The sequence below is a fragment of the Phoca vitulina genome, unplaced genomic scaffold (genome assembly GCF_004348235.1).
Source record: "Phoca vitulina isolate PV1807 unplaced genomic scaffold, GSC_HSeal_1.0 scaffold47, whole genome shotgun sequence".
Classification (NCBI taxonomy): Eukaryota; Metazoa; Chordata; class Mammalia; order Carnivora; family Phocidae; genus Phoca; species Phoca vitulina.
In genome coordinates this window covers 2,732,138-2,757,228 of record NW_022589750.1, presented here as the reverse complement: position 1 = coordinate 2,757,228, position 25,091 = coordinate 2,732,138, and the positions used below count along the sequence as shown (strand labels likewise).

General features: G+C 55.2%; 1 protein-coding gene across 1 annotated transcript; it reads right to left on the bottom strand.

The window, feature by feature from the left end:
- Positions 1–5,364: 5,364 nt before the first annotated feature.
- GUCY2D (guanylate cyclase 2D, retinal) lies at positions 5,365–17,832 on the bottom strand. Its single transcript, XM_032432122.1, has 19 exons — positions 17,094–17,832; positions 16,694–16,998; positions 14,012–14,363; positions 13,579–13,663; positions 13,212–13,314; positions 12,700–12,801; positions 11,407–11,484; positions 9,963–10,172; positions 9,726–9,882; positions 9,107–9,256; positions 8,357–8,505; positions 7,724–7,887; positions 7,427–7,619; positions 7,029–7,203; positions 6,640–6,738; positions 6,417–6,511; positions 6,218–6,303; positions 5,978–6,087; positions 5,365–5,409 (listed from the first exon to the last, which is right to left on the bottom strand). The coding sequence occupies exons 1-18, from the start codon at positions 17,830–17,832 to the stop codon at positions 5,994–5,996; spliced, it is 3,336 nt and encodes a 1,111-aa protein (XP_032288013.1). The 3' UTR covers positions 5,365–5,409; positions 5,978–5,993.
- Between the last annotated feature and the right edge of the window lie 7,259 nt (positions 17,833–25,091).

Here is a 25,091-nt window from a genome sequence, read left to right as displayed (position 1 = left end):
CCTCAAGGTGGAGGACAGAGGGCACAGGGCGAGCCAAAGCTTGGGGCTGTCCGGGCTTCCCAGGCAGCCAGGGGACACCCGAGGGGCTCTCGTCCCCAGACAAGATCGTGGGGGTGCCTGGCACTGTTGGCCTATAGGAAAACATGGCTGCTGGGCGCCTGGGTGACTCAGTCAGTGAAGCGTCTGCCTTCAGCTCGGGTCATGATCTCAGGGTCCTGGGATCGATCCCTGAATCGGGCTCCCTGCTCAGCGGGGAGCCTGCTTCTCCCTCTTCCTCTGCTCCTCCCCTCCTGCTCTCTCTCTCTGTCTCTCTCTCAAATAAATAAATAAAATCTTTAAAAAAAGAAGGAAAGAAAACATAGCTTTGCTTTCTGAGGGGTCTTCAGTGATGAAGAAGGTTTGGGGGAAGCGGATCCCAACCCCCAAGGGACCACATCCAGGACAGATCCAAATGTTGTGGAGACATTGAGCTGATCCCATTTTGAAGGCCCTCTTTAAGAAAAAGAATACGAAATTGGGTCAGCAGGCTTGGAAGGGGCTTGTGCAGGTAAGGAGGGACCATGAAGTTTGCATTTTCTTAGCTTTGTGGTGAGCTCACCCCTGCACATGCATGTGGGGAGGGATGGTGCCCCCAGCTGGTGTCAGCAGCCTCGGTGCCGAAGTGAGACCAGGGAGGCTTCCCCGACAGGTGACTAGTTAAGCTTCCTCTGTATTCCCCCCTCGAAGAGTGAGGGAACAGGGGTCCTAGGATCCAATTATGCCCCCATGACCCTTCCCTCCTGACCAAGGAGCCACATTTGGGGGAGCAGGGAAAGGGACAGACATGTACCCCAAAGCCCACCCACACCCCCCAGGTCCCTGACCTGCGCAGTCAGGAGCCAACGTTTCCAGCAGATGGGAGATTGGAGTTCTCAACTGGACCGGCCTTTTGAAGGCACTGATTGGAGAAATGTATAATGGGTTCATGTTCATATCCTGCCGAGTTAAAACTCTTTAATCATCGGATTACACAGACAATGACGTTGGAGGTGAAATCGCGCTCTTGCAGAAAACCGTCAAGAGACATGAAGCAGGACTGCCTGTAAGGTAAGTCTCTTTGCTGCACCCTGGAGAGGCAGCCCAAGGCCCAGAGCCTGAACTCCTGGCTTTGCTTCCTGATCTCCAGATTTGTCAGACATGTGGCCTTGGACGGGTTCATTTCATGGCTGGGAGCCTCACTTTTCATGTGTGGAAAATGGGTCGTCCGAGGATTAAAGACAGAACGTGGGGATATGCTTTGTGAATGGCGGGATCAGCGTCCCTGTGAGCAGAATGGGTAAACTGTGGGACAGCATGCCCTTCTCTGAGTCCCGGGGCCAAAGGCACAGGCTCAGGGATGGGTGGTGAGGTCAATGTCCTGGGTGGAGGTGGCAGAATGGCTTTAGTTTGGAAGGGCAAGTCTCTAGGCTGAGAAGCAAGCCCTGCCCTGCGGGGAACCAAAGGATCCCAGATGTCACAACTGTCCTTCCCCCCATTTTCTACTTGCTTCCACACTCCGGGAGCAGGGGCGCCACCCGCCCCACCCCAGCCTGCCTGTCAAAGTCTAGTCACTGAATTCCTGAGGATATCAACTGCTAGCACTGCTCTGAGCTGGGAGCACCAGTCTCACGGGCCTTGGCTCTGAGGTCGGACCTGGAGGCTCCTCCACCTTCCAGCTGCCGGGTCAGCACGGGAGTCCAGATGAGGCTACAAGGCTGTGTGCATGTTCTGCCCTCAGGTGCTAGCCTTTCCCTGGGTTGGGTTCCCGGAACTGGAATTTTCAGCACCAGTCAGAGGGCAGGGAAAGGCGCTGGCTGACTGTTGGAGTCCCGCTTGGAGGCTGTCTCCTCCTGGTCACTCAGCCTGCATTCCCTGCCTCCCTCCCAAGCCAGCAGTTTCTTCTTTTCTTTCCTGTTAAACCAGTCCAACCCCCCCACCGCACCATCAGCCTTCTGAGGACACTTAGGACTGCAAAGAACAACACCGAATCCAGTCTGGCTTAAGCCAACAACTAGCCCACAGTGTTCAAACAGCCAATCCGGCCTTAGGCCCAGCGAGGGGCAGAGGCCACGCCGCCCCTCTGTCAGCGATGCCCTGTGTCTCGGACGGCCCCGCGTCCTGCCCTCTCAGTAACCCCAGAGAAAACAGGCAGCTTCTTCACTCAGCTTCCAGCAGAGGGATGCAGTGACTGGAGGGGGGAGGTCTGGGGTCAGCTCCACGGACACTGGGGATGCCAGGAAGTTACAGCCACCGATGCCCATCTCGAGTTGTCATGTCAGAAACGTCAGGCCTGGGGCCGGGACGTAGGGCTGAGAGACAAGGGACGACCAATGGGCCGGTCACCCCCTGGTGGCTTGGGGGCAGTCTCTTCTGCCCCAGTGGCAGGCTCTTGAGGGGTGAGAGGCGGGATGTGAGTTGTGAAGTCCTGCCCAGAGATGAAAGGGCCTCAGTTTCTACATTTGTGGGCCCCGTTCCTTTAGTCTTGGGCTCTGGCTCCCCTGCGGCCTGGTCACAGAACAGCTCTGCTCCTGTCTTCCTTCCCCTCTCCTGCCTGCGACCCAGGGATGAGGCCACACCACCCTTTTCCAGAGCCTCAGGGCCCCTGGTCTTTTCTAGAAACCTGAAAAGCCTGAGGCTTCCCTGCTTTGTCCCCTCAGAGCAGACCCCCTGAGCAGAGTAGTTGCTGGGGGAGCTGTGGGCCTCAGCTCACCTCCCTCTGCCTCGGCCATCGCTGAGACTCACCCCTACCTGAAGCCGTCCCGGGAAACGCCAGGTTCGAACGCCGCAGGGAAGGGGTTTTCGGACCGTCCAGGCCCAAACATTCTCAAACCGTGGCATGGAAGAAAGCTCGCCTTTATTTCAGTCCTCACCCTCCCAGGACCCAGCACCGTGGCACACGGCCTGGCGTCCACAGCACACAGTCCAGAAGGTCCCAGTGACCACAGGCCCCCATGATGCAGCGTCACAGATTCCCCCAAAGCGGGGTGCCTGGGGCCCACTGCAGCTGGGGATGGGGAGCAGGGCCCCGACCCTGAGGAGCAGCAGAGAAAAGGCGCCGAGTGAGCCCCGGGACATGATGTGGAGTCGCAGCTACGGGACGGAAGCAGCAACAGCTGCGGGAGGGCCCTGCTGGCCATCACGGGTCGGGGCTACAGAACCACCCCGAAGGCGAGGACAGCCCCACGTGGGGGCCCCCGGCGCAGGCCAGCCAGCAGAGGTAGTGTAAACACATCTGAGGGTGGGGAGAGCCTGATGGCCAAGCCAGGTGCTCTCGGGGCTGGGGCTGCCCGCGTCCCAGGAACCACAGGGGTGAGCAGGTGAGGGGGGCTGGAGGCCGGTGGGGAGCGGGGCTCTAGGACACTGATTGGGCCCAGGAAGGAAGTTTCCACAGAAATGGGGAGACTGTGCCTCGACCTTCCCAGCCCTTCTCTCACCGGCTCTGTGAGCTCTGGGCTGGGCCTCCGCTCTCTCGACCTCTACAGGCTCCTCCCGGGTCACATCTGCCCACTCAGGTCTCCGGACAAGGCAGAGGTGAAGGCGGGAAGGGACCTGCTCAGCCCTGCTGCCTCCACCTCTACCCTAAACTGGATTTGGGCCCAAGCTCCTCCTCCCCTAGGACTTCCTGCCCCAGCCTGCCCATGCTAGTCTTCTTGCGTGTAATCCGGTAATCCTGGGTCAACTCTGCCTGGAGGCTCCCTTGAATCACAGGCCATCCTCACAGGTGGGATGGAAGGAGAGAGAAAGGTTGGAAGTGGGGGATTCTGGGGGCAGGGAGGGGGAGGCCTGGGAAGGGACAGGGGAGTGAGGGCTTGAGTCACATTGTCAAGCCCTGTGCCAGCAATGTGGCCTGCCCTCAATCCCCGGGACCCAAGTACAGAGAAAATCTGAAGAGATATTTAAGAATGTACATAATTTTTTAAAAAATACTGTGTGCGCACGCATGCGCGCACATCTGGGTTTTTTTTTTTTTTTAAACTTTAACTCATCATCTCCAGACTCCATTTAAAACGTTTTTTAGGGGCGCCTGGGTAGCTCAGTCGTTAAGCGTCTGCCTTCGGCTCAGGTCAGGATCCCAGGGTCCTGGGGTCGAGCCCCGCATCGGGCTCCGTGCTCTGCGGGAAGCCTGCTTCTCCCTCTCCCACTCCCCCTGCTTGTGTTCCCTCTCTCGCTGTGTCTCTGTCAAATAAATAAATAAAATCTTTAAAAAAAAAAAAAAAGTTTTTTAAATTGCGCTAAATTACTCATTCTAGCAGCACCACCTCAAGTAACCAGAAGCTACAAGTGCTGGATTTTAGATTTCTTACTCATTCATTCTCAGCCTTTAGGAAGGGGGGTGGGAGGACTACAGAGCTTGTGGATTTCACAAGCCAGGCCAGACCAGCGCCGGGAGCTCCTGGGATCCCACCAGCAGCTACTCCCCGAGTCCTGAGCTCAAGTGAGGGGCGGGGACCATTAGAACGGGAGAGCGAAGCCCTAACATTTCTAAATGTAAGCTCAAAACAAAACTACCCCAGAGCCCAGACAAAACAAGTCTCGGGGTTGGTTTCTATGAAATCTTAGGGATTCTTAGGATCACGTAGTGACACGATTCGCTGACGTTCAAGTGCACAGAAACACTCGGAGGGAGCTCGTTAAAATGCCGATTCTGATTTGCTTCAGGTCTGGGCCCGAGAGTCTGCATTTCTAGCAGCTGTCACTGCTCCTGGCCCACCAACCACGCAGGGAAAACTACGACTCCTTAGGGGTTCTGGTTAGTAAAGGTTTGGTGCAGCCTGTTTCCCTTCCTTTACCCAAAGCCTTGAAGCCGGCTTTTCTCTGCACTTGGGCAAGTCATGGTTGTGCCCGAGGAAGGAGCCGGTTCCTGACTGGGTGGGGGCGGGGGGGGGGGGGATGAAGGGAAGGATGCTGGAAGCTAAACAGAGACTAATCCTCAGGCCACTGGACAACCCTGCTCTGGAGGAACAGGAGGTCTCCTCCCCCCACCTCTGGGGTTGGGGCAGCCAATCCCAGACCCTCCTTCCTGGGGCCTGGGGGGGGTTGGCCTAGAAAGTGGAGAATCCCCACCCCAACCTCTCCTGAAGGGCTGAGTCACTGGGGCTGGAGGCCCCAAGCCCAGTGGCCTGTATCCCCAGGCCAACCACGCTGATGCTTAGCTGTCAGAGCAGGGGAGTGCGGAAACCACCTAGGCCTCTCCTTATTTCATCACGGAGGGGGAACCCAAGCCCAGAGAGCGCATGAAACTTTCCCGAGGTCACACAGCAGGTTTGCAACCAGCTCCTGTAAAGGCCCAGAATCCTTTGAGGCAGAGCTGGCAAGAAGCCACTGATTATTAGCCAGACTTTTGGTCACCTATAGCAGCAACTTTCAGGAAAAGGACCTTCCGGAATACTCCTGAGAGAAAGAGGAGTGTGTCAAAGGCAAATCGTGAAAAGGGGTCACGGGGGTTCACCTAGGAAGGGGAAGGTCATGGATCAAAGTTTTTTCAAGGAAGGTAGAGGGCAGGGCTTCTGCCCTGACAGAACTCTAGAGACAGCGTTCATCTTGTCCTCTGCCGAATGCTGCTCCCTAGAGTGGTCTCTTGTGCAGCCTGGCAGGGATGCCTGGTTAATGCAGTGGGGGGGTCTGAGGAGAGGTCTCGGGTCATGTGTACAGGGGTTCTCAAGTCTGGATTCCTGGACCACTCCAGACCTACTGAACCAGAATCCCTGCAGCTGGTGCTTCCCTCCCAGGGAAAATCCCCGGGTTTAGGAACGAGCCTGGGCTCACTCGGTCAGACCAGGGATGGGGACACCCGGCTTGGGTGGGAAGTTCAGCAGGCAGGGCTAGGCCACTAGGCCCTAAGGCTGGGGAAGAGGTGCCTGTTCCCCAGAAAGCATCTCCCAGAGGTGGGTAGCCCCCCACCCCACCCCGGAGTCTGAGAGGAGACTGGCAGCTGGGCTTGGGAGCAGAAGGGCAGCACCTGTGTGGGTTGGGCCTCACTTCCCAGAGAACAGGCCCGGCCTCGCCTTCTTCAGCTTCTGTCGCCGATCCAGGGGGATCTCCTCCAGACTGATGCCGTGGTTGCTGGCCCTGCGGTAGAGAGGGCGGCAGCTTCAGGGAGGGGGAGTGGGAGGGCGGGGTCAGGCACCGCAGGAGACCCGCAGGAGACCCGCAGGAGACCCGGAGAAGGCGTGAAGGGGGCGGGAGGCTGGCTCCTCACCCCGGTTGCAGGTCAGGAGGTTGTGGGATGGGCTTGTTGAAGCCGCGTCTGCCCACCAGCCAGTAGGTGTCTTCAGCGCCCTTGCCCTGGGGAAACACGGGGGAGGGGAGCACTTAGGGGGCTGGGGGGAGGGCGGGTGGATCTGGAGGTCTGAGTGGAACCCGGCCTGGGTCCAGGACGGGGCGGGGCCTAGCCTCACCTTCAGCTCGGTGCGGCCCCGCACCTCGGTCTGGAAGCCCTGGTCCAGATCGTGGAGAATCCGCACGGTGCTCACGTTCACGTGGATACGGTAAGCTGGGATGACAGGGGGGCGCGGGGATTTCGGGACTCCCCTCCCGCGTGCACCCCACCTCCCTAGCCGTTCCCCCGCTGCTCAGTGAGTCGCCCCCCAGCCCAGCCCCGCCCGCCCCCGCCCCACTCACGCAGCCCCGTGGACTCCATGCGCGAGGCGGTGTTGACCGTGTCCCCAAACAGGCAGTACCGCGGCATGGTGAGGCCCACCACGCCCGCCACGCACGGGCCTGCGGAGACGCACAGGGTGGGCGGCCGGGGCCTGGGCTGCGGATGGCCGTGCTGGCGGCTGGGGGGCACCTAGCACCTCGGGGGACGCTGGCACCCCATCAGCTCCACCCGCTCCCCAGGCAACACTCTCAAGGGTACCTCTCAGCCACAACGGGGGCGCTGGTAGGCAGAGGCAGCTCCCACACACGTCCCCCCACCGCCACCCCCCACTCCGTGAGTGGGCGTCCTGTCTCTGGACTGCGGAGCCGGGCCCCCGCGGGGCGGGCGGGCTCGAGGGCCCGGGAGTTACCCGAGTGCAGGCCGATGCGGATGCGCACGGGCACTTCGGGCATGTGGCGCATTCGGAAGGAGCCCACGGCGCTGAGGATGTCCAGAGCCATGTTGGCGATCTCGGCGGCGTGCCGCTGCCCGTTCCGCTGGGGCAGCCCCGAGGCCACCATGTAGGCGTCCCCAATTGTCTCCACCTGAGGGAAGGGGTCGTGCGGCTTCAGTTCCGAGCACCCCTCTCCCCCAAAGCCATTGTCCCTTGTCGGGGGACCTCAACGGGGGTTAGTGCAAGGATCCGGGGGAGGCTTCCAACCTGCGGAGCTGGCAGAAGGGACAGAGGGCTTCGAAGGACTGGGGCAAGTGGGCTGGGGGCTGGTGAAGCTGAAGGGTGCTTTGCCCCCCCACCCACGCACACCCCACCTTGTAGACGTCGTGGGAGCCGATGATGGCGTCGAAGAGCGTGTAGAGGTCGTTGAGCAGATCCACCACCTCGATGGGCTCGCTCATGGCTGAGATGGTGGTGAAGCCCACGATGTCGCTGAAGTAGAGCGTCACCTCCTCAAAATACTCGGGCTCCACAGGTGTCCCCATCTTCAGGGCCTCAGCCACAGAACTAGGGATGGTGGGTGGCGGGGTTACCCAGACACGCCAGACGGGCTGCATCCCCGCTATTCCCACTGCCCCCCCCCCGCCCCCCTCCCGCCCACAGGCACCCACAGTGGCAGCATCTGCCTGAGCAGCCGGTCGGTCTTCTGCTTCTCTAGCTCCAGTTCTTCTGTGCGCTCCCCGATCAGGTCCTCCAGGTTACTGGAGTACTGCTCCAGCATCCTCAGCATCGAGTCAATGATGTTCATTTTCCGGCCCTTGTTGATACTTTTGAACTAGCAGGAGGAGGAAGCTGGTGGGACCTGGGCTGCCGTGACCCTTGTGTGCCACCCCCCCTCCCCGTTCATCTTGTACTCATCAACCACCCCCTACCGCCCGGGGATGCCAGGCCCTGTGTTTTCACACATTATCAGGAGACAGACAGGAAATGGGGGTTCTCCGAGGTCAGCTACTCTCAGCTAGTAATTGTCAAGGCACTGGAACCAGCCCAGCCTTTGGACTCCCAGGCCAAGGGTCTTTCTGCCACACGGTGCCAAACATTTCTCCCACCCAGAGCTCTGTCTCCCGCTCCAAAGGCCTCCATAGCCCCTGTTCTCACGCTGCCCCCACCTAATCCCAGTCCTCAGACTACCCCTTTGGGAGATAGCCTGGAGATCAGAGATCCTGCTAGCCTGCCTTCTGGAAGCCTCCCCAGGTTGCTGACACGTGGCCAGCGCAGCCCTAGCCCCAATCCCAGTCCCTGACCTGGTCGAAGATGCGGTCCAAGGAGGGCCGAAGTTCTGGCTGCTCTGCCCAGCATTGCTTCATCAGCTGGATGCACTCCATGGGCGCCTGGTCCATGGACACAGAGGGCCGACACAGTGGAGGGGGGCTCCGCACCCTCTGCACCACTTCTGGAGGCATAAGGGGGCCAAGAGAAGCCACTTCTGACTCTGGCCTGATTGCTGAAGCTCAAGATGGGGACACTGGACGGGGGTTCTTTAAATCAGAGCTTCGGTAGGTGGGAAAGTGTAGTGAAGGAGGGGGTTGCTGGAGCAACAAAAAGATCTTGAACCCTGGGGGACAGGGGGCAGTAAGAGGTGATAGGCAGAACCTAACAGCTACTGCACATAACAAGAGGGAGGGTTGGGGTGATCAGGTTGGGGTGATCAAGGATCTGAACCAGATCCGACTGCTCTACACCCCCTTCTCCCAACACTGCTCCCTCCCTGGGGCACCTAAGAACCAGAGAGGAGCCTGCTCCCTCAGTTGGAGGAGCAGGTTGGGGCCAGGACGAGGACAGAGGCAACCACTGAAGTCTGCGCGTCTAAGAGCCGCCCCGTCCATCCCGATGCTTGGCTCTCCACTGCCCTGACCCTTCAGACCCACATAAGGGAGGCCCCCATAATTAAGCCTCAGCTCCGGGCCTTCGGGAAAAGAGGCTGGGGCTGGCGAGGCTCTGCCTAACGGCAGCCTGCCTTCCTAGCCCAAAGGCCCAGGCGAGGGGCGGCGTACCCTCGGCAGTCAGCTCCAGCATGGCATAGGGGGCGCTGCGACACACGACCTCCTGCATGATGATGCCCAGGCTGAAGACGTCACCAGCCAGCGTCCCCCTGCGCTCCAGGGCCGGGTCGCGAAGCAGCTCCGGGGCTGTCCATAGCTGGTCTGGGGTCGGGGAAGGGGGCGTGGGCAAGCGGAGGGCATTGGGGGCGCCGGGGACAGACCCCCACCCTAACCAGGAAGGCCAGGCTCGCACCCACTCACCAGCCCCCAGGCGGACTCTGGCCTCGCTACCTGCAGCTACCCCCCAGATAAAACTACCAGAAAACCAACGCGGGTCCCAGAGAAAGCGGGGTCCTCACAAATAGGCTCCGCCCTTCAGACCCAGCAGAGCTCAGAGGAGACTCCGCCCTTCAGGCACAAGCCACGCCCCCAGCCAGCCCCCACCTCCCCAATCACAGAGCCCACCCTTCGCATCTCAGAAGTCACAAGACCTTTTCCGTGGTGGCAGCCACGTCCAGTGGCGGTGGAATGGAGAGCATGCGAAGGCGGAGGGAGGGGTGGAGGGACCCTGGAAATAATGGGAATCCTGGGGGATGCGCTTCCGCGCGCGGGAGGCAGCCAGGAATCCTACCCTCAGCGCTGGGAGGCTCCGCTAACACCCTCTGCGCTTCCAGCAGTCGCCCGAGGCCGTGGTCCGTGACTTTGAGCACGAACCTCCCGTCCACCACGCAGTTCCGTGACTTAAGCCGCCCGTGGGCCACGCCTCGATGGTGCAGATACCTCATTCCCTGGAGGGGTGGGAGGGAAGGCGGCCTCAGCCCCGCGGCTCCCTGACCTGTCCTCCCCGCCACACCCGCACCCCACACACCTTGATGAGGTCCAGGAGGAGGGAGGACTTGAACATCCAGTCCAGCTTGATGTCTCTGTGGGCGAGGAGGTCGTGGAGGGAGCCCCGGGCGCAGTGCTCTGAGACCAGAGCCAGCATGCCTTCCCCCGCGGCCGCCGAGCCACCCGCTCCGCCGCCGCCGAGGAAGAGCCCCAGGTAGAGGGCCACGTTCTCCTGCCGGAGCTCCCGGAGCTGGGAGGGAGAAAGTGAACGGGCATTTTCTGCCCTGGAAGCAACGTGAGGAGGAGACCTGTTATTCAGGCCTGTTTCTGAGTGTCCCAACTCGGAAGATGGGATAAGAATGGTGGATGGAAAGGTCCGTGGGGCGTGGAGAGAGGCTTGCTTCCGCAGATCACGTCTCCCCGGTTCAGATGCTTAGCAGGCTTTAGCTTCAAGTTAGGACTGAAAAGACAACCTTGCGGGGGGAACCAGGACCCAGGCAGGTTCCGGTAAGACTTTGAACTGCCTGGATTTAGGGGGGAACACTCCATGGAGAAGCCCCCAGCACCAGCACTCTCCCCTTCTGATGTGACAGCCCTTGCAGAGAGAACCAGGAAGAAGCCTCACTGTTTTCAAAGAAAGCACCAGAAATGGCTGTGCGGGTGATGGCTCAGGGCCGCCTTGCTTGGTTCTGTCACTGTGTCAGAAATGTCTGAGACTCCCAGCCTCCCCAGGTTAGAGAAGGAGAGACTGAGCAGTCGAGCTGTGGTCCCAGAGGAGGACAGCAAACCCCCCCCCAGTCTGGGCAGCCTGGGAAAACAGGGGCTAGCGGGTGACGGCCGTCCTTCGGTCCAGTAAGGGGCTTGCTTTCATCTGAGATGCCTGCCATTGAATGGTGATTTAGCCGGTTGACCCTAAGTCACTCTGCAGCTGTGGCCACAGAGCTTCGGTCGAGGCCTCAGGGAAGGAGGCCAGGCCAGGGCTGCGTGATGTAAGGACCAGAATAAGCCAGTCTACTGCTTGCCTGCCAGCTTCCCCCTCGCTCAAGCCCTTTTTAACTTTCTGTCATTCACTCAACAAACATTTATTACGTCTCTCTAACGTTCCAGACACCGTGCTGGGTGCCAAACATGCAATGATGGGGCCGGGGAAACCCTCACTTAGCTTGCAGTCCAGTGAGTGAGGCAGATAAGAAATACGCTAGAGGGGCGCCTGGGTGGCTCAGTCGGTGGAGCGTCCGACTCTTGATTTCAGCTCAGGTCATGATCTCACGGTCGTGGGATCGAGCCCTGAGTCGGGGAGTCTGCTTGAGATTCTCTCTCTCCCTCTGCCCCCCCTTCTCTAAAATAAATAAATAAATCTTTAAAAAAATACGCAAGCCCACACTGAACCTACAATGACAAATCATGATAAGCACACCAAAAGAAAGAACTAGTATTACGAAAGAGCGTAGAAATCTGCTTTAGAGAGGAGGGCCCACTCTCACCTTGGAGAAGGCTTCCTTGGTTGCTGGGCGGATAGCTATGTGATCCCCCGGGAATTTCTTCAACCAAACCCAGTCTCCCTGGAGCAGAGATGGGAGTAGTGAACTCGGCTTCTTTCTTTCTTTCTTTCCTTTTGCTTTGTGTGAACTCAGTTTCTTAAAACCCCAGGAGGCGAGGATCCCTAGGGCCCCCACATTTCCACTGGCCCCCTGCCGCAGATACATCTTCCCGGTGACACAGAGCATCAGGAGCAAGGAGCTTGAGGTCTGCGGGTCCACTTCACAGCTAGCCGGGAGGGAGCCCCCCCTTGCATGGCTGTCCTCACCCCCTCAGATGCGCTTGCCAACAGCCTTACTAAGCAAGCCATTACCACCACACATGTCACTGAGACCACAGCCCTCGGCACCCTCTGTTGCCATGAGAGAGCACTGTGCTGGGAGTCAGGAGTCTGGGTAGATCAGGCTTTTTATTACAGACAAACTGCGAAGGACAGGCAGTTCCCCTCCAGGCTCTGAGCCGCTCTGTCCTCAGCTGTTGGTCGGGCTGGTTCACGGGGACGCAGGTGACGGGGTAGGAGCCGCTGCATTCTCTGTGTGACCTGACGCTTGGGAACTCTAAATCTCCATCCCACCCTCCTAATTAGCTGAGTTCCCACAGCTCTCTCTGAGTCTGTTCACAATTTCGCCCCCATACCACCAAGTTCAGATTGGCTGACCCATAGTTAAGATCCTAATGCGCTTTTGTGACTTTCTTTTTCCCCCTCTAAGGCTTGTTGTTCCTGAGTTTGAGCTGAACTGGGTGGCAATGCTGGGTGGGGCAAAGACTTGGGTCTGTCTTGAGTTGGGGACAGCCCTGTCTGGAAACTCCCCCGAACAATCCATGTCCTGGAAATGTCCTTTTTGTGACCATGAGACCACATCCCAGGTGCCCCTCTGCCCCAACCTTCCCAAGGAGGCCCATATCCTCTGGTAACCTGAAGGCTTGGATCACTGAAGGGACAGGGCAGGGGATGGCTTCAGTGGGCCACACCAGGCTGCATGGGCCCAGTACATCCCCCCCCCCCCCCAGTCAGGCCTCCAGCCTCTGAGCCACTGGGATTAGCCTTTGAGGAGCACGCATCTGGATAAAGGCTAAGGCGGAATCCTGGGGCAGGAAGGATTCCCAGATGCTCCCCTTTGGGGAACCCATGACCTCTTCCCAGAGCCCATTCTGGGCTCCTATCACCATTTTCTGGAGCCTGCAAGATATAACACCACTCCAGGAATAGAGCCGGGCCTGGCCGGGGTAAGGCTCACCTCATAGAGACCAATGTTGGAGCTATCCGAGGGCTGGCTGGGGACGCTGCGAATGTCTGACGTGCTGCGGGCGGCCAGACTCGTTCGGCTCCCCTGGGCCACCTGGAGGGCAGAGGTCAATGCAAGGGATCAAAATATACTGTAGGGTTAGAGTCCTGGGTTGAGGTCAGGCTGAGTTCTGGGGATTACAGAGAGGAGGCGAAGAACTCTTAATTAGGGAAGGTGATAATGACATTACTTCCCAATTGCACTGCACTTTACAGTTTACAAAACAAACAAGTTGGTTTTCTCGGAGCTTCACGCTGCCCCAGGGAAGCAGCAGGGACAGGAGCTCTTACTCTCATTGCACACCCCCAGAACTCAGACCTGAGAGGGAGCCAGGCCAGAAAGGAGGCCTTCCCAGGTGGGGGCTGAGGTGAGGGCTGGCCCAGGCAGGGGAACAGATATACACGGAAGGACTCTTGGAGAGCGGGCTCCCTGCCAGAGATCCCTTGCCTCCCTGCTTCCCCCACCTTTCGCGTGCTGCCCCCTTGCGGGTGGAGAAAGGTGATATCGTCCAGAGTCAGGATGATCTTGTTGGGGCCAGAGACCATTTGGATGTGAAGTAGCCGATGCCTGGGAGGGAAAGGATGTCATCTGCTCAAAGGGGACCAAAGTCCATGAGAGGAGGCAGGTAGGGGATAGCGTTGGCTCAGGGGAGAGCAGCCATCCCCAAACCAAACATCATCTGGCCGGCCGCCCCTTGGGGCACCGCCTCTCCCCCAGTCCTCCCTTTTTCCACTCTTGAGCGGGCTCAGCCTGCTCTCCTTGCTGCCCAGATGCAATTCTGGGAGATGGAGAGCCAAGCTCATCTCCTACCCGCCTCACTCCCATACTCACCTCACATAATGGGCCAGGAAGGCCCCCATCAGCCCTATCCCAACCACCAGGAGGAAGCCGATAAAGACGAGGCGGTGCTCCACTCCTGGAGAGGCAGTGAGAGGAGGAACGCTGAGGGCCCCGCGGCCAGGGGGAGGCGCCCTCTCTATCGAGGTATGCAGTCATGTCAAATCCTGGAGGCTCTAGCAAAGGCGGACGGGAGCCCAGAACGAGGTCTAGGGAAAGGCTATGGGTTCTGCAGAGGGGAGCCTCTGGGGATGCTAGAAAAGTTCCAAGAGGGCTTTGGGGGCTTGGCAAGAGAGAGGGTCCGCACAAGCCAGGGGTCTGAGGAGGACCTGGAAGGAGTTACAGGGCGAGAGTTCACTCTCTTTCACCAGTTTGTGGCGGGTCCGCGCTGACCGTCCCAGTGGGGGGCTGGGGTGCTCGCCCTCACCTCCGTTGCAGATGACGTCTGGCTCGAACCAGCACGAGGGGTCGGGCCCAGGTGCTCCTCTGCCTCTAGGGAAATGCACCGGGGTCCCAGCCGAGCGGAGGGAGCCCCGGGTGGGGTCCAGCATGTAGGTGGCGAAGAGCCGGTCCCCCGCCGCATCCGTGTCCAGCAGCACGAACGGGGGCTCCTCGGCTCCTCCCAGGGCCCCGCAGAAGCCGGGCACCTGGGCATCTTGCATGTGGCGGGCCACCGCCTCTGAGGACAGCCGGCCGCCCCCCGCGGCCGCCCGCGCCCGCGCCACGCCCCCCGCCAGCAGGAAGACCGCGTCGTAGATGGTGCCGAAGAGTGGGGACACCTGAGGAAGGAGAGGATGGGCTCAGGGTTTGGGGTCACCGCCCACACACAGACGCGGGCTGACTGGCCCACCCAGCCTTTCACTGCTTCTTTCAAGCCCTCAAGCCCCGCGTGTATAGACTCTTCACACCTCCTTAGTGCTTCCCCGTGTCCCTGGGTGCTCTCTCCTCCTCTCTCCCCATTGCCTCTCTCCTCTCTTTCTTCCCATTGGCTCTCTCCTCCTCTCTCCCCATTGGCTCTCTCCTCCTTTCTCCCTATTGGCGCTCTCCTCCTCTCTCCTCATTGGCTCTATCCTCTCTCTCTCTTTCTTCCCATTGGCCCTCTCCTCCTCTCTCCCCAATGACCCTCTCCTCCTCTCTCCCCATTGGCTCTCTTCTCTCCCCTCTTCCTCGCTGACCTTCCCTCTTTTCACGGTTCTTAGGCTCTTCTCACCGCTGGTTATTCCTACTCTCCATCACCAACAGCTCCTCTCTCCCCTTTCCTGTTGGTTGCCCTGCTTATGTTTTTCATATCATTACCTCTCATTCACCTAAAAGCCTCCTTTCCTATCTTTTGGTTGGCTTCTCTCTTCTATTTTTCCTTCTTTTCTTCCCCCAAGGCTATCACCCCATTTCATCAAGCTTATTTTTCCAGGTTCCCATCTCTCCCAGAGCCAGGCACCGTGTAAAGTAATAGGTGATACTGAGATCTTGATAAGATAGAGTCCCTGTCCCGAGGAATCTTTCTTCTAGTCGGGGAAACAGACACCGAGGCTAAGGCAGTGCCATGGGTGAGGGTAGGGTGGAGGAGGAGAAGGCTTCCAGAAGAGGTGACCATCCTTCAGAGGATGAGTCAGAATTATCTGGGGGACAAGAGGGGCAGGAGAGAGGGAAGAGCACACCCCGCAGCACAGAGGCAAAAGAGAAGGGCACATTTAGGAAACCCAAAGTAGCACTGTCTGGTTGAAGTTCAAGGAAAATGGAAGAGAGAGGAAGACAAGACACCTGGTCAGCCATCTGAAGAGACCTGCGTCTATTCAGGGCGAGAGAAGCCCCGGGGAGGCTCTGAACAGGGGTGTGACACAGTCAGATTTGTCCGATTTCTGAAGTTTGAACTGATTGTTGGGTGGAGAAAGGCCCGGGGCAGGTAAGCATTGAAGCAGAGACCATTTGGCAGATTCTGTTTCAAGATTTAGATCAGAGGGGCTGTGGCCTGACCCAGGGCAGGGGCGGTGGGAATGGAGAAAGTGGATGGATTCAAATGACTTTTACCAAGTAAAACTGACAGGACTTGATGTCTGGATGTGTGTGTGTGTGTGTGTGTGTGTGTGTGTGTGTGTATTAGGGGGAAGATGAGAGGAATCAAGGGTGACTTCCAGGGGTCTCATAGGGAACTAGGTGGAAGGTTGTGCCAGTTAAGGAGAACTGAAGACGCTTTTTCATCACTTCATCCACCTGCCCCGCACCCCATTTCACCACTGTGACTAACTGAGTCTTTTTCTCCTCTTGTTATTGACTCTTCTCATCCTTTCTCCATTGGCTACCCCAAATCCTCTTGGAGGAGACTAGGGGTGTTGGGGGGGGATATCTCACAGCCATCTCTCAAGTTCAACCCTTTGAGTAGGGCCTTTGTGGTGGTTAATTTACTGCCCACTGACATCTAAACTCCCTTCTATCTTAGTGGTTTCCAGCCCCCTCTCTTTTCTATGACTGGTATGGAGTTAGATGGTCTGAACTGGGATTCTGGAATCTCAGGGAATCCTGGGTGTTAGCTGGTTGTCGGGAGTACGCTGCGGATCTCAATGATCATGGGAGCTCCTGGCTCCACCTAGAGATCTTCCTGCTTCTCACAAGTTGTCAAGGCTCTCAAAAAGTTATGACCACCAGATGAAGCCCCAGAAGAAACACTTCTAAACTGGGCATGGAGATTGGAGCTGCATCCTTCCTCCTTCCTGTTCTCTTAAGAACACCAGCAGTGTATTATAGACTGCGCTGGAGGTGGGTTTACTTTGAAGCAGACTGCCAAGCATTGCAGGGTAGACTTCACTAGGGTCTACTGCTTGGAGCTGGGCCTGAGAGGTCTCACTGCCCACGTCCAGAAGCAATCCCAGTACACTAAGATGCCCCAAGCAAGACCAGAGCCTTTACATTACCCAAGAAACTTCAGAACAGGTGGGGCCGCTAGTTAGTCTCTCCCTACTCGTGCCATCCTCCTGTCTCCCACTGACTCCATCCTCTGATTCCACTGACCCTGTCAACTTCTCATTGCCTCCATCCTCCTCTCCCCTCTCCGGCATCTCCTGCTCTCTTCCCCCGCTCTCCTCTCCTCTTCCCTCCTCCCTGGTCCCTCTACCTGCTCCAGGTTGAGGTCAGAGGGCAGCTCCTGGTGCTCCTGGGCCCTGCTCAGGCTGTCCATCACGCTGCTTCCCGGGGGACAGTGACGCGTGAGGGTGAGCACTGCATCGTGGGCCCTACGAAGCTGTGAGCTGTTGGCGAGCGCGGCCAAGGCCTCCGGGCCCGGGGACAAGGCGTAGTGGAGCGTGTCGAAGGGCAGGAAGACCAGGGAGCCATCGGCCAGGCCCAGCTCTTCTGCCGCCTGCAGTAAGCAGCGCTGCTCCTCGCCGCCCAGCAACACCGAGTGCATCACCATGATCACTGCTGCGGACCGACCGACGGAGACTCCGGCTCACTGCGGCGCCCGGCTGCCCGCCGGCGGCCCTGCCCCCCTCCCCGCACCCTGCAGGGGAGCCTACCACTGACTCTGGGCCCGTCCTGGACCCTCCTCAGGGCCTCCCGGGCTCCCGACAGGTCCGAGGGGTCCATGGTGGTCACCAGGGCCACGGGCAGACCCCGGGCCCTGAGCGCGACGGACAGCGCGCGGCCCGCCTCCACCCACAGGTCCTGCGGCGCGGTGACCAGGGCCACGCGTGCCCAGTGGAAGGCGCGGAGGAGAGCGTAGAGGGCGTCCGCCGCGGGCGTCCCGGCGGGGGCCGTCGTGCCCGCCGCCCGCGTCCCGGGGCAGCCCCAGGGCACCAGCGCCACGCCCGCCTCTTGGGCTAGGATCTCGGCCGGCCGGCAGGCCGCGGCGTTCACCGGCCCCACGAGGCCCGAGACGCGGCCCAGCGCGGAGGACACCGCCCCCAGGGAGCCCGGCGTCCGGCACGGCTCCGGCAGCAGCGTGACCTCGAAGCGGGGGCTGCCTCCCAGCGCCGGGTCGCGGTTCAGGCGGGCGGCGGCCAGGCGGGCGGCCAGGTCCGGGCGGGCGCGCGCGAAGATGGGGTCGCAGGCCCAGGGGCCCAGCACCCCCACTGTGAAGACGGCCGAGAGGACGGAGGGCGGCAGGAGAAGCAGCAGCAGCAGGAGCCGGAGCCGGGGCCGGGGCCGGGGCCAGGGCAGGGCCCGGGGGACGCGGGGCGGGGATGGAGCCCGCAGCGCGGGGGCGCTGAGCCCGGTGTCCCGAAGCGCACCCTCAAGGAGGGCGCACGCGCTCATCGCCGGCTTCTGGGAGCAGAAACGGAGCCGGATGAGCGGACGAGGCCCCCAGAGCTCTCGTAGGGCTCTCTCTACAAACGCCCCACACCCCACCAGTTTCTCAAAGCCCAACTAACCCGGGACGTGGATCCATTTCCACAACACCCCCCTCCGGGGCTGGGACGACTCTATGGGGATCAAGGGCTTAGCCTGGAAGCCCACCGCACCCCCCACCCCCCAAACCCCTGCTTCTCCTGCTGCCTGTTCCCCTTTTGCCTCCCCCCCCCCCCCCCCCCGCCCCCGCGGGGGGGCCCCGGGTGCCCCCCCCCCCCCCCCCGCCAGAGCCATCGGGGGGTCAGTGGAGACACGCCCATGCCCTCCTCAGATCCATCTGGGGCAGAAGGGACCCGAGTCCCTGCGGAGGGGCCTTTGCCACTCACCGGAAAGTCCGGGGCTCGGGCCCAGGCCCCGGGTGAGGGGTCACAGGGCAGATCCCCCTTCTGACGCCCTCCCACAGGTCTCCTTTGCCAGGCCGGCCCAGGGCAGGGGGTGGGGGGGGTGGGGGGTGGGAACAGCTGTCCCGAGTCCTTAATCTCCCCAAGCTGATTAGGGTCCCTTAATCAGGCAGGGAGGAGTTGATGGAGGATGGGCCTCCCTGGAGTGGGATCTATCCTGGCCCCCAGGCAACCAGCGGACTCTTTCTCCTCCGTGCCTCTCAACCTGGGCCCCCCCGACACCCAAGATGAAAGCAGCCGCAGGTCCCCCTTTTCAAGCTGCTGCCACATTAACCCTGCTCAGCCTGGGAAGCAGTAAGATGAGCCCATGGGTGATCAGTTTCGCGGGGGTGGGGGTGGGCATCTCTCAGGCTCATTCCCTCCAATCATCTGTTTCCACTTTTGGCCTCCAAGTTCAAGCCTCATCCCTTGGCCGGCAAAGTCCATATAAGACCAAACCCAAACCAGTCTGGTATCTGTCTTTCTTCTCTCATCTGCCCACACTTAATTCTCTGATTTCCACTTCTCCGTGCCTAGAAACCTGGCCCTTGGGCCTTGGGGAAGGCAGAACCCCAGGAAATAAGGGCAAGAGCTCCGGCCTTGGGCGAGCCGGGGTTCAAATTCCTCCTTCCTGACCTTGGGAAAGTTGCTTAACCTCTCTGAAGGTTGTTGTGAAAAGTACCTGTGATAATGAATATAGTGCCTGGAGGACAAAGATGATTAAGACAAATTTAAAGGGGAATGTGATGGGAGACTTGCTCTACCACATATCAAGATTTATTACAGGGGCGCCTGGGTGGCTCAGTCGGTTAAGCGGCTGCCTTCGGCTCAGGTCACGATCCCAGGGTCCTGGGATCGAGCCCCGTGTCGGGCTCCTTGCTCAGCAGGCAGCCTGCTTCTCCCTCTGCCTCTGCCTGCTGCTCCCCCTGCTTGTGCGCTCTCTCTCACTATATCTCTCTCTCTGTGTCAAATAAAAATAAATAAAATCTTTAAAAAAAAAAAGATTTATTACAAAGGGTATTGGTGCGGGAATAAACAAGTAGACCGATGGAACAGAATAAAGAACACTGGGACAAACCCAGCAAAAATGGAAATCTAAGGCATGAAAAAGTGGCCGTTTCTTACCAGTGGGGAAAGGATGAGTTTTCCACAAATGGAGCTGATTAACTAGCCATCTGAGAGCAGACAGGATGAAGGAATAGGGTGTGATCCCTCACACTATACAAAATCAAATTAATTTAAAGACATACCTAACAAACAAAACTTAAAAACATGTCAGTGAATCCTTTTTCAGCCATCATGGCAAAGATTGGATCGGGCAAGAATCCTCAGTGGATGCTATGCTAGCGGGAAATTGTAATGAGAAGTGGGATGTTTGCATGTCTTAAAAGATCCCCCTACAGATTGCTTACTATTTGGAAGGAAGCACAAAAAAAAATAGAAAGCGTTTTATACAGTGGAGAGATTGGGCAACACTTTGACCGGGGTCAAAATTAACCGATGAGGGGCAGATAGACATCGTGTGCCTCCTGACGTGATGCCCTGGGAAAGACACAGTAGTATATCTACACAATGATGCAGGACTGCATACCACACATGTGCAGAGGTCCAGTTGAGACTGCTTTCATCAGCCGAACCTAACCACGAGCAAACATCAGACAAACACAGAATGAGGAACATTTTACTAAAAACCAGGGGAGGGGACTGTATTCTTCAAAAACATCAGTATTCTAAAAGACAAATAAAGGTTGGTGAATTGTTCTAGATTAAAGGAAGTAAAAAAAAAAAAAGACAATTAAATACGATCCCTGCTCCTACTTTGGATCCTGCATTTAAAACTGCTATAAGGTTATGTGGCGCCTGGCTGACTCAGTCGGAAGAGCATGCGACTCTAGAGCTCGGGGTTGTGAGTTCGAGCCCCACGTTGGGTGCAGAGATTACTAAAAATAATGAAATAAACTTATAAAAACAATCATCTAAAACTGCTATATGGTTATATGGTTTATAGGGTTATGAAAAGGCTATGAAGTGTGTCAACATCAAATTTGTCAACTGACAAAATTGAGATATGAATGGGAGATTTGATAAAATGTATTTTATCAATGTAAATTTATGAGGTTGATAACTGGTCTGTAGTAATGTAAGAGATTATCCCTATTCCTAGGAAATATGCACCAGAAGCATTTAGCTGTAATAAAAACGTATAATGTATGTCGCATACCTTGAAATAGTCAAGAAAAAATATGATATGTATATGTATTATATATGTTATGTTGCATATATTACATGTATCAAGTGATAAATGGGTAGAATGTTAACACTAGGTCAACTAGGTAAAGGGTATATGAATGTCCTTTGTACTATTTTTAGTTTTGCAACATTTTTTCAAATTATTTCAATTACGTTAATAAAATATGTTAATACGTTCAAATAGGTTAATAAAAAAAAAACCTTTTAGGTAAAAAAGAGAATATCTATCAATCCAGAGTAGGAAAGGATTTCTCAAACAAGACACATAAAGTACAAACCATAAAGGAAAATACTGATACATTTGAAAACATTAAAATTAAAATGTCTGGGGAGCCTGGGTCAGTCAGTCTTAAAGGATCCCCCTACAGATTGCCTCCGACTCTTGGTTTCAGCTCAGGTTATGATCTCAGGGTCAGGCCCCGTGCTCAGCAGGAAGTCTGCTTGAGATTTTCTCTCTCCCTCTGCCCCTCCCCCTGCTTGCAGTGCTCTCTCTCCCTCCCTCCCTCTCTCTAAAATAAATAAATAAATCTTTAAAATTAAAATTTCTGGGGGCACCTATCTAGCTCAGTTGGAAGAGCACGCAACTCCTGTTCTCTGGGTCATGGGTTCGAGCCCCATTTTAGGTGTAGCAATTACTGATAAATAAATAAATAATAAACTTTATTTTTTAAAATTTAAAAATTAAAAATCTCCGGTCAAAAAAGCATATCACAAAGAGAAAACATAAGCCAAAGACAGGAAGATAGTTGCAAAACATTAGGAAAGGGTTAGTACCCCAAATACATGCTATATGAAAGAGCTAAACAACCCACTAGAAAAATGGGCAAATGGTATGAACAGGCAAATCATGAGAAAAGCCTAAGGAAAAATGTCCAGCCTTACTAATAATCAGGGAAATGCAAAATAAAACAAGGACATATGTTTAACATCTATCAGTTGGCACAAATAAGAAGATGTGATGGTACCAAATGTAGGGGGTGGGGAGACACAACCCCTATGTATTTGTGAGGAGGATTACACTGGTGAGCTGTTCGGCAATGCTTGGTAGAGTCGAAGCAATCCCACTTGCAAGAACTACCTAAGAAAATCATTTATTTGTGCTTAAACAGATTTGAATAAGGACTTATTCATTCATTCAAAAAACACTCATGCATTTCTACTGTGACAGGCACTGTTTTAGGCTCTGGCAATACAACAGTGAATAAAGAGCTTAAGATCTTGTGGAGGTGGAGCGCCTGGGTGGCTCAGTTGGTTAAGCGACTGCCTTCGGCTCAGGTCATGATCCTGGGGTCCTGGGATCGAGCCCCGCATCGGCCTCCCTGCTCAGCCGGAAGCCTGCTTCTCCCTCTCCCACTCCCTGTGCTTGTGTTCCCCCTCACGCTGTCTCTCTCTCTCTCTCTCTCTCTCTGTCAATTAAATAAATAAATAAAATCTTAAAAAAGAAAGATCTTGTGGAGGTGAACTCTCAATCACTATATTGAAGGATTTTAAATAAATTTTAAATAAAAAATGTTGACGTCTGACCTGTAGTCAATTCTCAAAGTCTAGCAGGTGTCAGTGTTCATTTCGATAGTCCTGGCCATCGTTGTTTTTTCTTTTTCTTTCTTTCTTTCTTTCTTTTTTTCACCTTACTTTCCATAGTGTTATTTTCCCCAAAGCTCTCCTCTTCTGACATAACATCTCAACTTGGAATCACAGATTCTCCACTCAACTCTTCCATTTCACAGATGATGAGACTGAGGCCTAGAGACTAATTTGGCTTAGTCCCTAATCTCCTGATTTTCTCCTGGGGTCCGTGAAGTGACAGGTAATGTAGTTTGGAATGAAGAGCTGACTTTTTAAAACTTTTTTTTATTGTGGTAAAATGTGCATAATATGAAATTTACCATCCTAGCTATTTTTAAGTGTGCAGTTCAATGGCATTAAATATATTCAGTGTCACCACTACCCATCCCTAAAACTTTTCATCATGGCAAACTGAATTCATCACCATACCCAGGAAACAATAATTTCCCCATTTCCCCTCCCCCCAGCCCCCCTGGCACCACCATTCTACTTTCTGTCTCTATGAATTTGACCACTCTAGGTACCTCATAAATGTGGAATCCTACAGCATTTGTCCTTTTGTGCCCAGCTAATTTCACTCAGCATGATGTCCTCAAGGTTCATCCATACAGTAGAAGGGTGTCAGAATGTCCTTCTTTTTTAAGGCTGAATAATATCCCATTGTATGTATATAATAACACATTTGGTTCATCCATTCATCTGTCCATGGACACGCGGGTGTCTCCTACCTTTTGGCTCTTGTGAACAACACTGCTGTGAACATGGGTGTACAAATATCTGTCCGAGTCCCTGCCTTTAATTCTTTTGAGTATACACCTAGAAGTGAAATTCTCTCGGTAATTCTCTGTTTCATGTTTTGAGGAAATACCATACTGGTTTTCAGAGTGGCTGCACCATTTTATATTCTAGGGGCAGAATATTTTAAATCCGTCCTGGTCCTCGTGCCAAGGTGACACGACCAGACTCCATCCACCACACTGACCCCCCTCTTCCAGTGACCCATACCGGAGCTTGTTTATGTTTCTTGTCTGTTGCCTGCTAAATTTGTATCCAGTCTGTATTGTACTGAAGCCACGCAGCCCTCCTACCTGAAGGTTGGGGCCAGCTCTTAAAGCAGCAATTCTGCTGGAGTTACCAGAGGGCAGAATTAAATTTAAATCCAACTCCTATAAATAACCTCAGCCACAGGTAGCACTCCCCCTCTGGAAGGTCTTGGTTTCTCTCCTCTTTAGGGAGGAGTAAAAGGTCTTTCTTCTGGGATTTTTAGTCCCTCACCCCCCCCCCCCCCCCCCCCGGCATAGAGTCTGAAATTTGGAATTGACAGAAGGAATTAGAAATTGCTGTTTGCGGTAGACAAGGAAAACCACGATTCTTTAAAGTTTAAATGGGGTAAAAGGACTTTTACCTTTTTATCCAATTTGGTCTGAATCTGAGAGTAGTAGACGATACCTGGGGGAGTCTGATGTTTAAAAAATAATTCAAGTTGAGTTAGAAAAGAGCGCTGAGTCTAAAATAGAAGGCAAAAGCCAGGATTGCCCTGCAGTTTGTCATAAAGAATAGTGAGGAGGGAACATAGAAATATATCATGTTTCCCTATGAAATCAGAAAATGAACTTTAAATCACCGTGTTTGGGGGTGTCTTGCTGGTTCACTCGGAGGAGCCTGCAACTCTTAATCTCCGGGTCATGGGTTCGAGCCCCACATGGAGTATAGAGATTACTTAACAAAACTTTAAAAAAATTTTTGAGGGAAAAATGAATAAATAAATCACCATTTTTGGTGGTTCTGACTACAGCAACAATGCACATTTCCTGTACCAATAAAAGCATACAAAAGTGTGTGTCTTTTTAAAAACCTTTAAGTGCTTTTGGGATTTTAAGTTATTATTTAACAAGCCTTTGCCAGGCCAAGGTTATAAGCAAATTCTCCCAGTGTTTCCTTCAAGGACTTATAGCTTCACTTTTAATGTTTAAATCTTTGACCCATTTGGAATTTGTCCGCATTAGTTAGGGATCCAACATTTTTTTCCTCTGGCTGCTCCCGGCCCGTCCTACTACTATGCACTGAGTAATGCAGTTCTCTCCCTATATATCATAAAGGACATTCCTGAATCTCTCTGCATCGATTTCTGGGCTTTCTCCTCTCTTCCATTGGTCAGTCTGTCTAATATGAACCAGGAACAGACTGTTTGCATTACTGATACAATATTTCAAAATAAGCAAAGAGCTACTCTCTGCCCCCTCTGTCATTGCTTTTCTTTTCCAGAATTTTCCTGACTATTCTTTTTTTTTAAATTTTTTATTGTTATGTTAATCCCCATACATTACATCATTAGTTTTAGATATAGTGTTCCATGATTCATTGTTTGTGCATAACACCCAGTGCTCCATGCAGAACGTGCCCTCCTCAATACCCATCACCAGGCTAACCCATCCTCCCACCCCCCTCCCCTCTAGAACCCTCAGTTTGTTTTTCAGAGTCCATCATCTCTCATGGTTCTTCTCCCCCTCCGATTTCCCCCCCTTCATTCTTCCCCTCCTGCTACATTCTTCTTCTTCTTTTTTTCTTTCTTAACATATATATATATATTTTTTTAAGATTTTATTTATTTATTCATTAGAGACAGAGAGAGAGAAGCAGAGGGAGAAGCAGGCTCCCAAGGAGCAGGGAGCCCGATGCGGGACTCGATCCCAGGACCCTGAGATCATGACCTGAGCCTAAGGCAGACGCTTAACCATCTGAGCCACCCAGGCGCCCTCTTTCTTAACATATATTGCATTATTTGTTTCAGAGGTACAGATCTGAGATTCAACAGTCTTGCACAATTCACAGCGCTTACCAGAGCACATACCCTCCCCAGTGTCCATCACCCAGTCACCCCATCCCTCCCACCCCACCCCCCACTCCAGCAACCCTCAGTTTGTTTCCTGAGATTAAGAATTCCTCATATCGGGCGCCTGGGTGGCTCAG

Bases quoted from the DNA above. Each gene is read 5' to 3' on its own strand.
- GUCY2D (XM_032432122.1), bottom strand. From the start codon at position 17,832: ATGAGCGCGTGCGCCCTCCTTGAGGGTGCGCTTCGGGACACCGGGCTC. The intron at 7,204-7,426 runs GTGGGGTGTGCG...CCCTTCCCTCAG, and splicing joins GCTCCCACGACGTCTACAAG to GTGGAGACAATTGGGGACGC. The intron at 6,739-7,028 runs GTAACTCCCGGG...GCGTCTCCGCAG, and splicing joins CCGCATCGGCCTGCACTCGG to GCCCGTGCGTGGCGGGCGTG.